The following is a 14,163-nucleotide window of genomic DNA, read 5'->3' on the forward strand; positions in this document are numbered from 1 at the left end:
TTCAGCACATTCCAGATTTCTTTGGCATTTTGTTTTCATGTTTACCATTCCATATTTTCCTGTGGGAACTCAACATAGCGTAGCGTCTCATGCGAATCCTCCCTTTTTAATTGCAGGACTTCACAGTGTTTGAAATGGAGGAGAAGATATTAGAAGTGGTAAGTAGAAAGTTTTGCTGTCAGTCGTTTTACACTGTATATTTATGAATTCCCCCCAGGCAGCAACATTATTCAGGCATGCAAACAAACTTCTCTCAGGTCAAAGATTCAGCTGTTATCTGTGATACATTTGGGTTCATTGTATGTGTGGAGATGCAACCCTATTGTTCGGTTGAGATTTTTTTTTAGGAACCACTGGGGCATCCTGTGGTAGATAACAGCAATCTCCATCAAAGGAATGTTCCGGATGCAATACAATATTTTGGACAGTTTGTAATAACAAGCATAAATTGCATTTACGCTTGCATTGCAAGGCTATGGGCAAGGCATTGCACTTTTGAATAAATGTGAAAATACACATACAAAATACACCCTCCTACTTTATCTTAACATGGAGTGTGCAAGTGAAATCACAAAAAAATAAATAAAAATACTAGCAGTACTTAATTTTATACTTTTGGGATTACTGGGACAGATTATTTATTAATAAAGACTTATTTTTATTAGGTTCCCGTGTACTATCTAATGCCCTCAGGACACTTTTACAATAGTGCGTGATTTAAACTAATTTGTCATTTGCTCCATATTATCAGCTCCATATGTACGGCTTTTATGACATAGTAAACTTGCTCAGTTGATCATCTGATGCATTTGGGATGAAGACAAGAAAGGAGTCACAAAAACATGTAAAAGGTAGCTACAATGGCACCGTTAACACTACTGTTTATCTGTCATGTAGGTGGTATGTTATTTTCAAATATGGTAGGGCATTACCTTTTAGTGTCACTCATTGGACATTTCATTTTCCAACTGCCGTGAAATATACAACAACGTAATAAATCTAGACACACTCTAGCGGCACCAAATCTAATCTGTAGTCTAATCGCGAATGTCGTCTAGCAACTCTCAGTACACTTTTGAGCTGTAAAAGCCAAACTCTGTTCGGGCCAATCACATCGTGTATAGAGTCGGTGGGCGGGGCTTAATGACGGCCGAGTTGCGTGCTACTAGTAAACACAGAAACTGGCGAACGGCGGTCTTTCGATTCAGCTTTGACCGCGACTCTGGAAGACTTGGAGTTAAGCTTTTCTCTGAGAAAAGAACAAAGAACGGCACTGAAGTCGTTCTTAAAAAGGGAAGATGTGTTCAGAGTTTGAATGAATGAATGAGGCATTTATATAGCGCTTTCATGTGTACTACTGTACACCCAAAGCACTTTACATTCATGACAGGGGTCGCTCCTCAACCACCACCAGCATCCACTTGGATGATGCGACTGCAGCCACAGTACAACGGCGCCAGTGCGCTCACCACACACCAGCGATAGATGGAGAGAGGGTGATAGAGCCAATTCAGTGGATGGGGATTATTAGGAGGCCATGATTGGTAAGGGCCAGTCGAGGGAATTTGGCCAGGACACCGGGGTTACACCCCTACTTTTTACGAGAAGTGCCATGGGATTTTTAATGACCACAGAGAGTCAGGACCTTGGTTTAACGTCTCGTCTGAAGGACGGTGCTTGTTACAGTGTAATGTCCCCATCACTATACTGTGGCATTAGGACCCCCACGCCCCCTGCTGGCCTCACTAACAGCAACCTAGTTTTCCCAGTCCTAGTTTTAACCAGCAGCAACCTAGTTTTCCCAGTTGGTCTCCCATCCAGGTACTAACTAGGCTCAGCCCTGCTCAGGTGCAGTGGGAAAATCAGTTTTGGGCTACATATTTTTTGCTTGCTGTGTAATAACCATTCAAATCTTAGCAAACTGGCAGCTCCAGTAGTAATGAAAAGATTTATCTTGAACTCTGTGATGAAAACTAGCACGTATAAACCTAAATTAAACTATTTAATAATACATTTATAAATAATTGATTCCTGTATGATATCACGCTTGAAAGATGGATGGATGGATGATACAGCTGCGGGTGCCATCTTCTGGCGAGACATGGGAAATAATTTACTGTAACCGTCATAGTGCATTATGGGATTTGAATGAGTGCACTCTTTAATGTCAACTATGGTTTCGGACACCACTACAAATGGCTGTCCCCTCAAATAGTGTCCTATTTAAGGGTATAGGGGCCAATCTCAGACACAGCCTTGATCTTCTGCCGTCATTCTGAAGGTCTGGTGACACAGGACTATGAAATATGCAACTTAAAGGGTTAGTTCACCCAGAAATGAAATTGATGTCATTAATGACTCACCCTAATGTCGTTCCACACATGTAAGACCTCCGTTCATCTTCAGAACACAGTTTAAGATATTTTATATTTAGTCTGAGAGCTACTTGTTCCTCCATTGAAACTGTATGTACGGTATACTGTCCCTTTCCAGAAAGGTAATAAAAACATCATCAAAGTACTCCATATGTGACATCAGTTGGTTAGTTAGAATTTTTTTTGAAGCATCGAAAATACATTTTGGTCCAAAAATAACAAAAACTACGACTTTATTCAGCATTGTCTTATCTTCCGTGTTTGTTTTCACTCCGCCATTTTCTGGATAAGTTATTATGAACAAATAGATTCTAAATATTACAACATTGTTCTTTCTGTTTTGTTTTTAGGCACGGGTTTTGACTGGCATTTGTGACTCCACCATGAGAACGACCTCTGACCCCTTGAAGACTCACATGACCTGTTTGGAGGAAGTCCCCATCACCAATATTAAACCAGGCGAGGGACTGGTGAGTGTCAACAATCTTTGCACACGACCCGCTGGTATTGTTATGATCATTGCGTAACAACTGCATATTATTTGCTTATTTTTTGAAGGGAATGTATATCAAATCCACTTACGATGGGCTGCACGTCATCACCGGAACCACAGAAAATGTGAGCCAAGCTTCTTTAACTCACTAGTCGAACACCAGATTGCTTATGAATGTTCTTTTTTTTCTGTTAATGCATTAATATCCAGCATCATTCAAGCCACTTCACAGTCTGTGACTAATGGATTGCCAAGATCCATAAAAGAAGAAACAGAGCATTGCTCTTCAATTGATTCATAATGTCTGTCTCTGTTTCACTCTTCAGTCTCCAGCAGACAGAACTCAGCGGATTCATGCAGGCGATGAGGTGATACAAGTCAACAGACAAACAGTGGTAAGTCCATCCGTCTGTCACATGATAGTGAGGAGGATTATGGGTAATTCTTTGGCTCTAAAAGAGTGAAAGGAAGCAAGATGGTGATCTTTTGTGTTGGACTGAGTAAACCTGATCCATGGTAGAGAGAGATATATCCGTGCTGAAAAGCCTTTTGGATAACCATATTGTTATGGACACCTTTATCATTGTTTTGGATCAGTGCTGTTTTTTTATTCATCTTATATTTACAGTGAAAGCATTGGATTGGTGCCAAACCATTTGTGTTTGTACAGCATAAAGCTATTCATACTGCATTTGTTCAGCTACAGTAGGATCAACTTTCCCCCATTTATGGTCATTTATGTCCAGGTTTAATTCCACCCTTGTGAAAAGAAGTGCACTTAATTGCATTTAATATGTGCTTGTAGTGTACTTCAAATCTTAAAAGTATAGTTTTAAAAACTGTACTTGCAGATAATATAATATTAATGCAATAAGTGTACGTAAAGAGTACACTTTCTTATCACACTTAAGTACACTTTTAAAACATTAATCATTTAATCTTTTGATTAAAGTACTTGATTTGAACGGTAGTTAATCAATCAACTGTATTTATATAGCGCTTTTACAATCACGATTGTGTCAAAGCAGCTTCACAGTGTCAAACAGGATAATATTAGCCTGACAAGCCAGACCCACATCAAGATGTTTGGTCTGGAAACTCACCATAGACAGGGATCAATCTGAGGGGCGGGATAAACGGTTGTCTTTCAAACTCCCTCTGCACGCGATAGGATAGCGCTACCACCAACCAGAACAACGAAGGTGAAACAGAGCTCGTTGATCGATTAAACATTCGCCGTATCCGATCGGCTAAACTCTGAACACATCTTCCCTTTTTAAGAATGACTTCAGTGCCGTTCTTTGTTCTTTTCTCAGAGAAAAGCTTAACTTCAAGTCTTCCAGAGTCGCGGTCAAAGCTGATTCGAAAGACCGCCGCCGTTCGCCAGTTTCTGTGTTTACTAGAAGCACGCAAACGCAACTCGGCCGTCACCATTATGGCCCTGCCCACCGACTCTATACACGATGTGATTGGCCCAGCGCATGGTCCAAAAGGGTTGTACTTTGAGTCATGGATATGTCTTGGGCATAACATGCAATAAACCAGTGTTATCTATCATTCCCTTTAAAAGCCAGTTGTGCTTGCACCATGGCGGAAATTGCGAACGGATAGACTGAACACTTCTTTATTTTTTATATTTAAAAATGTTTGTGTGCTGCTGCCATATGTGTGTAATAAGTGAACATTTACGTTGGTGCATTTTACTAATGCCCTCTTTGAAGCTACACTGTGTGATATTTTCCCCCATCTAGCGATGTAAAGGTATATGACAATCCAGTGAATATTAGTTTCGGTTCCTCTCAATTCCCATTTCATTTTAACTCCTACGGTGGCCGAATTAGTCGAAGATTAACATGGCTTCTAGTTCGACCTCGTCAATGAATGCCATCGAGTGTTAAAACGCGAAAAGCGAAGCTTGAATTTACTGGTATCTCCCTCTTTGGCTAATGTACTTTCAAGATTCTATAAACTATAATACTGATCTGCCAACATTGTTGCTATATGATAAATTAAAATAAGCTGACAACATCACTGTTTTCTCCAGTACGACTGTACAGCCAAATCTAATTTTGTCGCAATATTATCCTGTTTGACACTGTGAAGCTGCTTTGACACAATCGTGATTGTAAAAGCGCTATATAAATAAAGTTGATTGATTGATTGATTGAAGATGGAGGGGCAACATGGCGACCAGGATTTGAACCCCTCACCCGTATGTATTTTCAATGGCATATTATAAACTTACGAGAATACTTTATTACTTGAAAGAAGTAAATATACCTTAATGAGCACACATATTTTTGAAAGAACTAAGTGTTTTTAGCTAAGAATAAACTAAAAAAGTTACACAGTGCAGCTTTAACAGATGTACTGCTTCTTCTCAGGTTGGCTGGCAGCTGAAGAGTCTGGTGGAAAAGCTCAGGGAAGATCCTCAGAATGTGACACTGATGGTGAAGAAAAGACCGTCGGGTACCTGTGGCTTCACGCCCGCGCCACTAAAGAACATGCGCTGGAGACCCCCTGTCGTCCAGGTACTGCCCTCACTCTCCCATAGATCCGCCGCTCAGGAAGCTTTTTTGTCTGTTTAGATTTGGGCTTGATTTTGCATGCTACTGACATCAGGATTGTTGAAAACTAGCCAAATAACCTCACAGAGATATACAGTATACATGTTCTAATATGTAGACCACTTCTTATTGATTGTTATCATGATAGAAGCCTTGGTGAGCATTAGAGACAAAAAGATTAAAAAAGATGTTAGCTGACACCAAACTTGTGAACACTAGTGTAGATTGTTCATAGTTAGTAGAAAGCTTAAGAGGTATTTTTCACATGTGCACAAACTCCTTGAACTTTCATTGTTTCAACATGAGTGGATGGGTTTGCATGGGTGTTGCAGAGCTAAAACAATGAAACACTTCTTCCCCTCCTCTCACACATTAACTTGCCTCTCTAAATGCATGTAGATTTCAGACATATTTCACAGCTGACTTATGCTGATTAACAGTTAAGATTGCTGGACCAGCAGCAGGGTTTCACATCAGGATGTGTGTTTCCACCTGATTAAACTCCCGGTCCAAATGTCACACTGCCATTGATTTTAGAAATACAGTGGCTAATATTAGTTCATATGGACTCTCCCAAACCCCACGCCATTCTTTTTAAAGGTCAGACTGTAGACTACAGCTCAAGAAAAACGATCTTCATTTAATGAAAAACATTAATGTAAATATCCATGCTAAATAGTTTATGTATTCGTTTTTTTAATTGGTGGGGCTATTTTTGGTTTGTGTTACTAACATGAATTATAACTGAAATCAGGGATTTTTACCTAAAAAAATGACTTGGGTCATAAAAGAATTAGTTCACCCAAAAATGAAATTCTCTCATCATTTACTCACCCTCATGTTGTTCCAAACCTGTAAGACTTTCATTCCAAACAAATGAAGATTTTTTTTTTTATGAAATCACAGCTTTCTGTCCCTCCATTGACAGTCTATACAACTACCAATTTGATACTTCATAAAGTTCATAAAGAGATCGTGAAACTAATCCATATGAATTGAGCGGTTTAGTCCAAATTTTCAAAAGACACACAATCACTTTTGCGCTGAACAGATTTAATTTAATTTATTCACATATAAACATTTATTAACACACATCAGGTGTGGTAAGTGGAAACCCAAGCATGACATGTTAGAACCAATGAGGTTCATTCTCCTGTGTTACGCAGCATGTTTGAGCTTCCACAAGAACCAATGAGATTCATTCTGGTGTTACGCAGCACAATTTACCTTCCACAAGAACCGATGAGCAAGTTTTTTGCTAGTTTCAACATGGCACAGTTACCATATTCACCTCCTGTGCCATGTTGTTTAAATAGCAAATTCATTTGCCCCATTTGTGTGCACCATGGGCGTGCTGGTCTGAAAACGTGGTGTGTTCAGTAGCATTGTTGGCGCGTTGCTATTTTGAGGCAACTGAAATTGACTGTGCCATTGACCAACAAAAACCTGCCGCAATATTTTTACTGTAATTTAAAGAGCGCGTAAGTAATATGTGCCTATAGGCAGGTCCACAATGCGCATACAATTTTGCTTTTTACACACACAACGACAATGCCTAAATTTCATAATGGATAGTCATTACATGTATCAGAATTAGCCTACCTATTTGCAGTAATGATGAGCAAACAGGCATCCGAGCAGACCCAATATAATGCAATAGCGAATCCGCCATGGCACAAACGCAACTTGCTTTTAAAGAGAATGGGAGACAAGGCTCTGATTGGTTTATTGCACGTTTTGCCCAAAACACACCCATGACTCATTAAGAGAATAGAAACAACCCTTTTAGACCATGCACCTGGGCATGCTGACCATTTTTCCTGCCGTTAAACTAGTGAAAGTGGATTCGGACTTGTGCCGTGCACTTTAGAACATGCGCTAGAAAGTTAAAATTTGGCCCTTAGCGTCAGTTGCTAACTCACCTCTTGAGGCTATATGAGTGAAGTTTACATACACAGCTCTTTCTAGATTGCCCCCATTACACAAGCATCACTCACATTTCAGAAAGTGTAAAAATCTATTTTACATAATGTACCTTTAAAAAAAGCCTACTTGCCAACAAATTATGCAATCCACATAATCCATACAGGAACTTATTAAGTATAAAGACTATTATTAGTTCTTTTTACAAAAGTAGAACAGTATTTTTGGAATGATGTGGACTTAAGTTCATTCTTGCCCTGGCAAAATCTATGATTTAGGGTTTAAAGAAAGTCGAACAATGGGCAAACAAACAAAGCAGTGTCTTGAGATGAAAAAAAAAAAACTTCTTTACAAAGTGTCTTATTGTTGTGATTTGGTGTTGAGATCAAAGGTCTCTGGGTTGAAATGGTGGTGAAACTGTTAATCCCATTTAAAAGATTATGCAAGATGTAATTTAGCAAGGGTTTCTTAACAGTTATCATAAGCAAATATAGCTTAAACATGGCAGAATGAGAGATTAATAACTGTTTGTTTTAGAGCCCATCGTATGTGCCTGCCGCCCACTCATCCAGAAATCCTGTGCAAATCCCCATCAAGCGGCCAGAGAAACCAGCAATTTTAGATCTCTATATTCCTCCTCCTCCTTCCATGCCATACAGCCCACGGTCAGTATCTTATTTTTCTGATAACGTATCACCATCATATTAAATCAATTACTCTGTGGCTCTGTTTCAAAACATAGTGAACTGCCTTACTTTACATCCTGTATAGACAGCTGCCCTCTACAGCAAAATAAGCTATACAATTATTATTCCAGTAATGTTAATAGAACTGTAATGATATCCCATTCTTAATCCATTGGGTTTATTATGGAGTTGACCCACCTTTTGCAGCTATAGCAGCTTCAACTCTCTTAGGAAAGTTGGAAGCATGAAATTGTCCAAAATATCTTGGTATGCTGAATTATTAAGAGTTCCTTTCACTGGAACTAAGGGGCCAAGCCCAACCCCTGAAAAACAACCCCACGCCATAACCCCACCCCCACCAAACTTTACACTTGGCACAATGCAGTCAGGCAAGTACCATTCTCCTGGCAACTGCCAAATCCAGACTTGTCCATCGGATTGCCAGACAGAGAGTGTGATTTGTCACTTCAGAGAACACGTCTCCACTGCTCTAGAGTCCAGTGGTGACGTGCTTTACACCACTGCATCCAACACTTTGCATTGGACTTGGTGATTATTATTAGGGTTGGATGCAGCTGCTCGGCCATAGAAACCCATTCCATGCAGCTATCTATGCACTGTTCTTTTGGAGGTCTGTAGCTATTGACTCTTCAGAAAGTTGGCGACTTCTGCGCACTGTGTGCCACAGCATGCGCTGATCCCGCTCTGTGATTTTACGTGGCCTACCACTTTGTGGCTGAGTTGCTGTTGTTCTCAATTGCTTCCACTTTGTTATAATACCACCAACAGCTGACCGTGGAATATTTTGTTGTGAGTAAATTTCACGAATGGACTTATTGCACAGATGGCAACCTATCACGGTACCATTGTTGAATTCACTGAGGTCCTAAGAGCGACCCATTCTTTCACAAATGTTTGTACAGTAGAAGTGTCTGCATGCCTAGGTGTTTGATTTTATACACCTGTGGCCATGGAAGTGATTGGAATACTTGAGTTCAATGATTTGGAGGGTTGTCCCAATACTTTTGACAATATAGTATACAAAGGTCATTTTTATTTGAAATTATGAACTTTTTACATATAGGCCTACTATATTTCACCCACCTTATTAAATATTTTTTTACGCCATATACCTACATAAAATGGTGTCTTGGTTTGTTAACACTATAACGCTTCTTTATTTTTTTATGTCTGTAGAAATGCTGAGACAAGTGAATGTGCAAGTGTGAAGATGAGACCGAAAGGTTCAGAGTCACCCAACTCATCTCTTGATATAGCTAGTAAACGGCGTTCAAATGTCAGTGACTACACCAGCAAATCTAGTGCAATTCCAGCTGAGGTCGTCATCCCACAAGCGCGATTGAGACAGCGGACTCCATCTAGAGGTCAGTAGCTGTTCAACCAGCAGTACTTTATCTTTGTAACGTCACGAAGTATTGTTGTCCACATACACGAAGTGTATGTGGACACCCAATTAATATATGATATTTACAATATGTATCTAACCATGTCATGTCAACAAATGGAAAAGTCAGCTAATTATTTATTATCATGTTATTTATTGTGCCTTTATTGTGCTTAAAGGTGCACTATGTAGTATTTTTGCAGTAAAATATCGTGCTTAAATAAAAAATATTGCAGTAAAATATCGTTCTTAAAGGTGCACTATGTAGTATTTTTGTAGTAAAATATCCAAAAACCACTAGGCCGGTGTTATATATTTTGTTCAGTTGAGTACCTACAATATCCCAAATGTTTCCAACTATTTGTAAATTGTAAGAAAATTGCTATTTTAACTAAGGACCGGGACGTTTCAGCATAGCGTTTGAGGAAGTGACCTGTCAATTGCGTCATTTCTGCGTTACCCTCGGTTTCTGGTTTTATTTGGCATGAGCGCTTTACTCTTAGCAGTATGAACACACGTAACGTCATAACATCTTTTTCAACACACTTAAATGTATCTAATATGATAAACAGAGCTGCATTACCTCATAATCATAACCGGAAGAGCAGATCAGTGCAGGCGCCCAGCGAATGTGTCCCGTCCTGTCATAATAAAAGTCCCGGTGTTCGCGAGGCGGGTATTTGTTTAACACTTTAACACTCATTTGCCGTGCTCAGCTCCACAACACTCGGTCCTGCTCTGCTTCACACTACAGTAACGTTAATAATCGCATGCATGAACGTGATTTCTGCCCTGGAGTCCTATTTTCCACCAGCTATGAGGTGAAGACCACGTCCCAAGATGCTGTGCTCAAACTTTGCGTCATCAAACTACGCATTTGTTTTGAATAGAAGCCCCCTCCAGTGGATGGAAAGTGGCATAGTGCACCTTTAAGGGATGCTTTTTACCACCAATACCTTTTTTTTTTTTTTTTACATATTTTTCCGTTATTGAAAAACTGTTGCTTTAATTACCTGGAACAAAACTGAAAATCATTAAGAAGTCTCAAAACATTTTAGCAATTCATATTTGCTAAATAAATCTACAGTATAAACATCAAATGTTAGATCAAATGAGCGCAGAATCAGCTTTGTTTTGCTCCCAACGAACGCATTAAACATCAAACAAATTTCCACGTGCATCTTGAAAAGCGGATGTTTTGGAAAGTGCTGAGGCAAGTTGTTGTGCCATCTAGTGGTTTAGAGGAGAATAATATCAAAGGAGCCTTTTACCCTGTGGAGCCTTTAGCCCTGTTGTCTTCATTGCCTCAAGCAAGGACTCGGTTAGACTGATTCTTTCTTTGTGCATGTGATTCAGGAAAGCCACGTCCCATGTCCATGCCGGTAGACACTTGCCTGGGCGTGTCGGACTCTCCCTCTAAACCCTGGGCTCTTGGAAGGAAAGGTAAGTGCAACACCTGCCTGTGTGTAAACTACAGCTGAAGCGTGTTAATCTCCAGCTGTCAGCGTAAACATTTCACAAGCCCATTTACATAGGCAGAAGCAGGCAAAGGTCAGATAAGCTTTGCATTTTTGTCTCTGTAAGTAGCTCAAGGGGTAATATCTGGATCAGACATCAGTAAACATGTGGAATGTTTTTGCAGATTAGAAATACATGTAGAGTTGTTTTCCTGATGTAATGTGGACTATGTTAGTGTATGAAACACATCTCAAACAAGTTTGCTAACAAACTTGAGCCTGTTGTGAAATTAATTTTATGTGAATTACTATTAGAATTACTGGATTTTGACAGCAAAAGCAGATCAAACTGCATATGTATAGTATTTATAAATGTCTAAAAAAGAATGAGAGTATGTTAATGGCTATGATGTTGAATGCATTTCTGTAATACATTTGCACAAAATAATTTCTCAGTAAAACAAACAAAACACCTGCAAGGCCTGGAAGAGAGTGAGCCTTAGCCATGTGAGAAAAAGTAAGGCAAGAGTAATGTAACTCAGTACAAAAGTAGTTGCGGATTGACGGTTTTGGGGTGCCAACTTATAAGGTTACTTATAAGTAAAAAATGTATCATATTAATATCAACCCTACATAGGATTCTGTGCGTAATTCCTAAACACATTACCCTGTTGAAGGCATGAAATAATGTAACTAGTTACATTTTTAGGGAGTAATGCAATAAACATTACTTTTAAAAGTAACTTTCCCCAAAGCTGAAGGTTTTAAACTATGATGAAATATCTCTCATTAAAAGTGTTTCCATCCTTAGATGTATCTTTGTCTGTCCTCAGGTGAGGAGGTTTTACACAGGTATCTGAGTAACGAACAGATCCCCACCATCTCAGAAGAGTCACCCTGTTACCCACTGCCCTACCGGCCAACAGGCGAACGCCAACTTGTCCGAGGGGTCGACCACATCCGCGGCAGCCAGTGCTTCATCAATGCAAACCTACACGACAGCGCCACCATACCATACCAGGAAGCCGTGGCACGGAAGCCTGCAGGGAAATCTTCCAAAAGACCTCCCTCTGAACCCTCACTGCTCAGCAGCTGGATCGCCCGACTCAAGCTGCTCACGCACTGAATGCTGCTGGTTGTCTGCCATCAGTGTGCAGTATTATCATTTAAAATCTGGAGTGTTCCACAGGATCTGAGATCAGGATTCAGTTTGGAATTCAGTCCGGCCAGTATTAAAGACATCCTCGGTGTAACACCTGTTACTTTATTCAAGGTTTCATCAGCATTAAAGACACTACTGCAAACTCCATTTCTGTGATAAATTAGGTCTATTCACTTGGAACTGTGTTATAAGTTATTTAATTTGTGCATTTATTGTATATTATAGATACTGGTCCATCTTATTTCCCACTTGCTTAATAGCTTTTTTATTATTTATGTATATGCCTTATGTAAGGTATTTCATCTCGGAAATATAGAAAAGAGAACATGGGCAAGAAAAAAATTAACAAAAACTTTTGTTTTTCAATAAGTGTCTCTTATTTAATAAACATTGTATATTGACATGTTCATAAGGCAGGGAAGTTCTTATGAAATTCCTATTTTCAGAATTTAAAATGTACTTCTCTAGTATGAATGTGAATCATTCACGCCTCAAGATGGAATAGACTTTGAATTGAAATGACAGAAAGTTGAATTAATCGAAATACAAAAATTTAAATGGTCCAAGACAATTATGCTTGATAAGTAGAATACTTTATTCTCAAATGAAAAGACATATTAAGCAAAGCTAAGTTTAATTGGGCATTCAATTGGGCATTGTTTAAATGCCACGGCTTACCTGAGCATTGTTTCTGACCATGTCCATCCCTTTATGACCACCATGTACCCATCCTCTGATGGCTACTTCCAGCAGGATAATGCACCATGTCACAAAGCTTGAATCATTTTAAATTGGTTTCTTGAACATGACAATGAGTTCACTGTCCTAAAATGGCCCCCACAGTCACCAGATCTCAACCCAATAGAGCATCTTTGGGATGCGATGGAACGGGAGCTTCATGCCCTGGATGTGCATCCCACAAATCTCCATCAACTGCAAGATGCTATCCTATCAATATGGGCCAACATTTCTAAAGAATGCTTTCAGCACCTTGTTGAATCAATGCCACGTATAATCAAGGCAATTCTGAAGACGAAAGGGGGTCAAACACAGTACTAGTATGGTGTTCCTAATCATTTAAGTGAGTGTATTGCCCCATTTGCTACCTCAATTCAAATTTAGGAATCAGATCTTCAAGTGGCAGAGAACCAGTTATATATTTCATAGCATGAATGTATGCTTTCAAAAGACTTCAATAGTAGGCTACTATGATAAATAATAAATTATTTTTACTTTATTAACTTACATTTCTATGTGAAAATGATGGACTATCTTAGATTACAATTGGTCTTCTGTTGCGAATGTTATTAATGCTTAAAATCATTTCAACAGTATCATAAAATGCAAACAAACTGTTATAAAAAAGAACACTCTTGAGTCTTAAAACCAGGCTACTGCAACACAAGAGCAAGTCACAAGAGCAAGTAATTTTGAGCAAGACTGGATACTACTTGATACTCATTTGCGTTGTCAAACACTATTAATAAAGAATGCTATAAATGGGAAAATACTCTCATACCATGGATTCTTGTGTGAGTCAAATGCATAGACAGTAAAATAAATGGACACAGCGACCCCATAGACTTCAACGGCGAAAAGTGAAGTCAATTAGAAGGACTCACTTCCTGATGGCTGAGCGAACTGCACAGGCTCCGACTGAGCTTGACGACGTAGATGTGATGTAAGCAACCTGTCTGACAGTTGTAAGTCTTCTAGTAATTGTGAAATAAGTGAAATCTGAATCCCGTTGTTTAAATGTTTTGTCCCATTGCTTTTGGCTTACTATGGGCTCCCCATTCTTCTCCCTTGACTTTATCGGACTTTATGTCTCCACGTCCCCCCGACGGCCTCATAGACAGTAAAAGATTGTTTCTGAGCGTCTCCTCCTGTCTAGATGGTAATTTCTCAAATGTGCGTCAGAGTCGCGCTGGTTTTGACACAATTGTTAGCCTATTTTTACAAAAACAGCTTCTACGGGGCGATAGTGTAAGATACAAGGCAATGGAGCCTTTTATACATTGTCGTGTCTCTTTATAAATCAACAATGGACAAATGGAGTCTTTAAACGCCTCAGATGTAAAGTTATTCACTGTCA

General features: G+C 39.3%; 1 protein-coding gene across 1 annotated transcript in view; it reads left to right on the forward strand.

Annotated features, from left to right (window-relative positions):
* Positions 1 to 88: 88 nt before the first annotated feature.
* Positions 89 to 14,163, forward strand: part of ipcef1 (interaction protein for cytohesin exchange factors 1) — a 53,246-nt gene continuing 39,171 nt past the window's right edge. Inside the window, exons 1-9 of the mRNA XM_067416958.1 lie at positions 89 to 158; positions 2,726 to 2,845; positions 2,934 to 2,993; positions 3,195 to 3,263; positions 5,253 to 5,399; positions 7,896 to 8,023; positions 9,242 to 9,429; positions 10,806 to 10,892; positions 11,740 to 12,025. Coding sequence (XP_067273059.1) covers positions 135 to 158; positions 2,726 to 2,845; positions 2,934 to 2,993; positions 3,195 to 3,263; positions 5,253 to 5,399; positions 7,896 to 8,023; positions 9,242 to 9,429; positions 10,806 to 10,892; positions 11,740 to 12,025 — 1,109 coding nt within the window. The 5' untranslated portion in view covers positions 89 to 134. The remainder of the gene's footprint in view (positions 159 to 2,725; positions 2,846 to 2,933; positions 2,994 to 3,194; positions 3,264 to 5,252; positions 5,400 to 7,895; positions 8,024 to 9,241; positions 9,430 to 10,805; positions 10,893 to 11,739; positions 12,026 to 14,163) is intronic.

Source organism: Pseudorasbora parva, chromosome 15 (assembly GCF_024679245.1).
Source record: "Pseudorasbora parva isolate DD20220531a chromosome 15, ASM2467924v1, whole genome shotgun sequence".
Taxonomy (NCBI): Eukaryota; Metazoa; Chordata; class Actinopteri; order Cypriniformes; family Gobionidae; genus Pseudorasbora; species Pseudorasbora parva.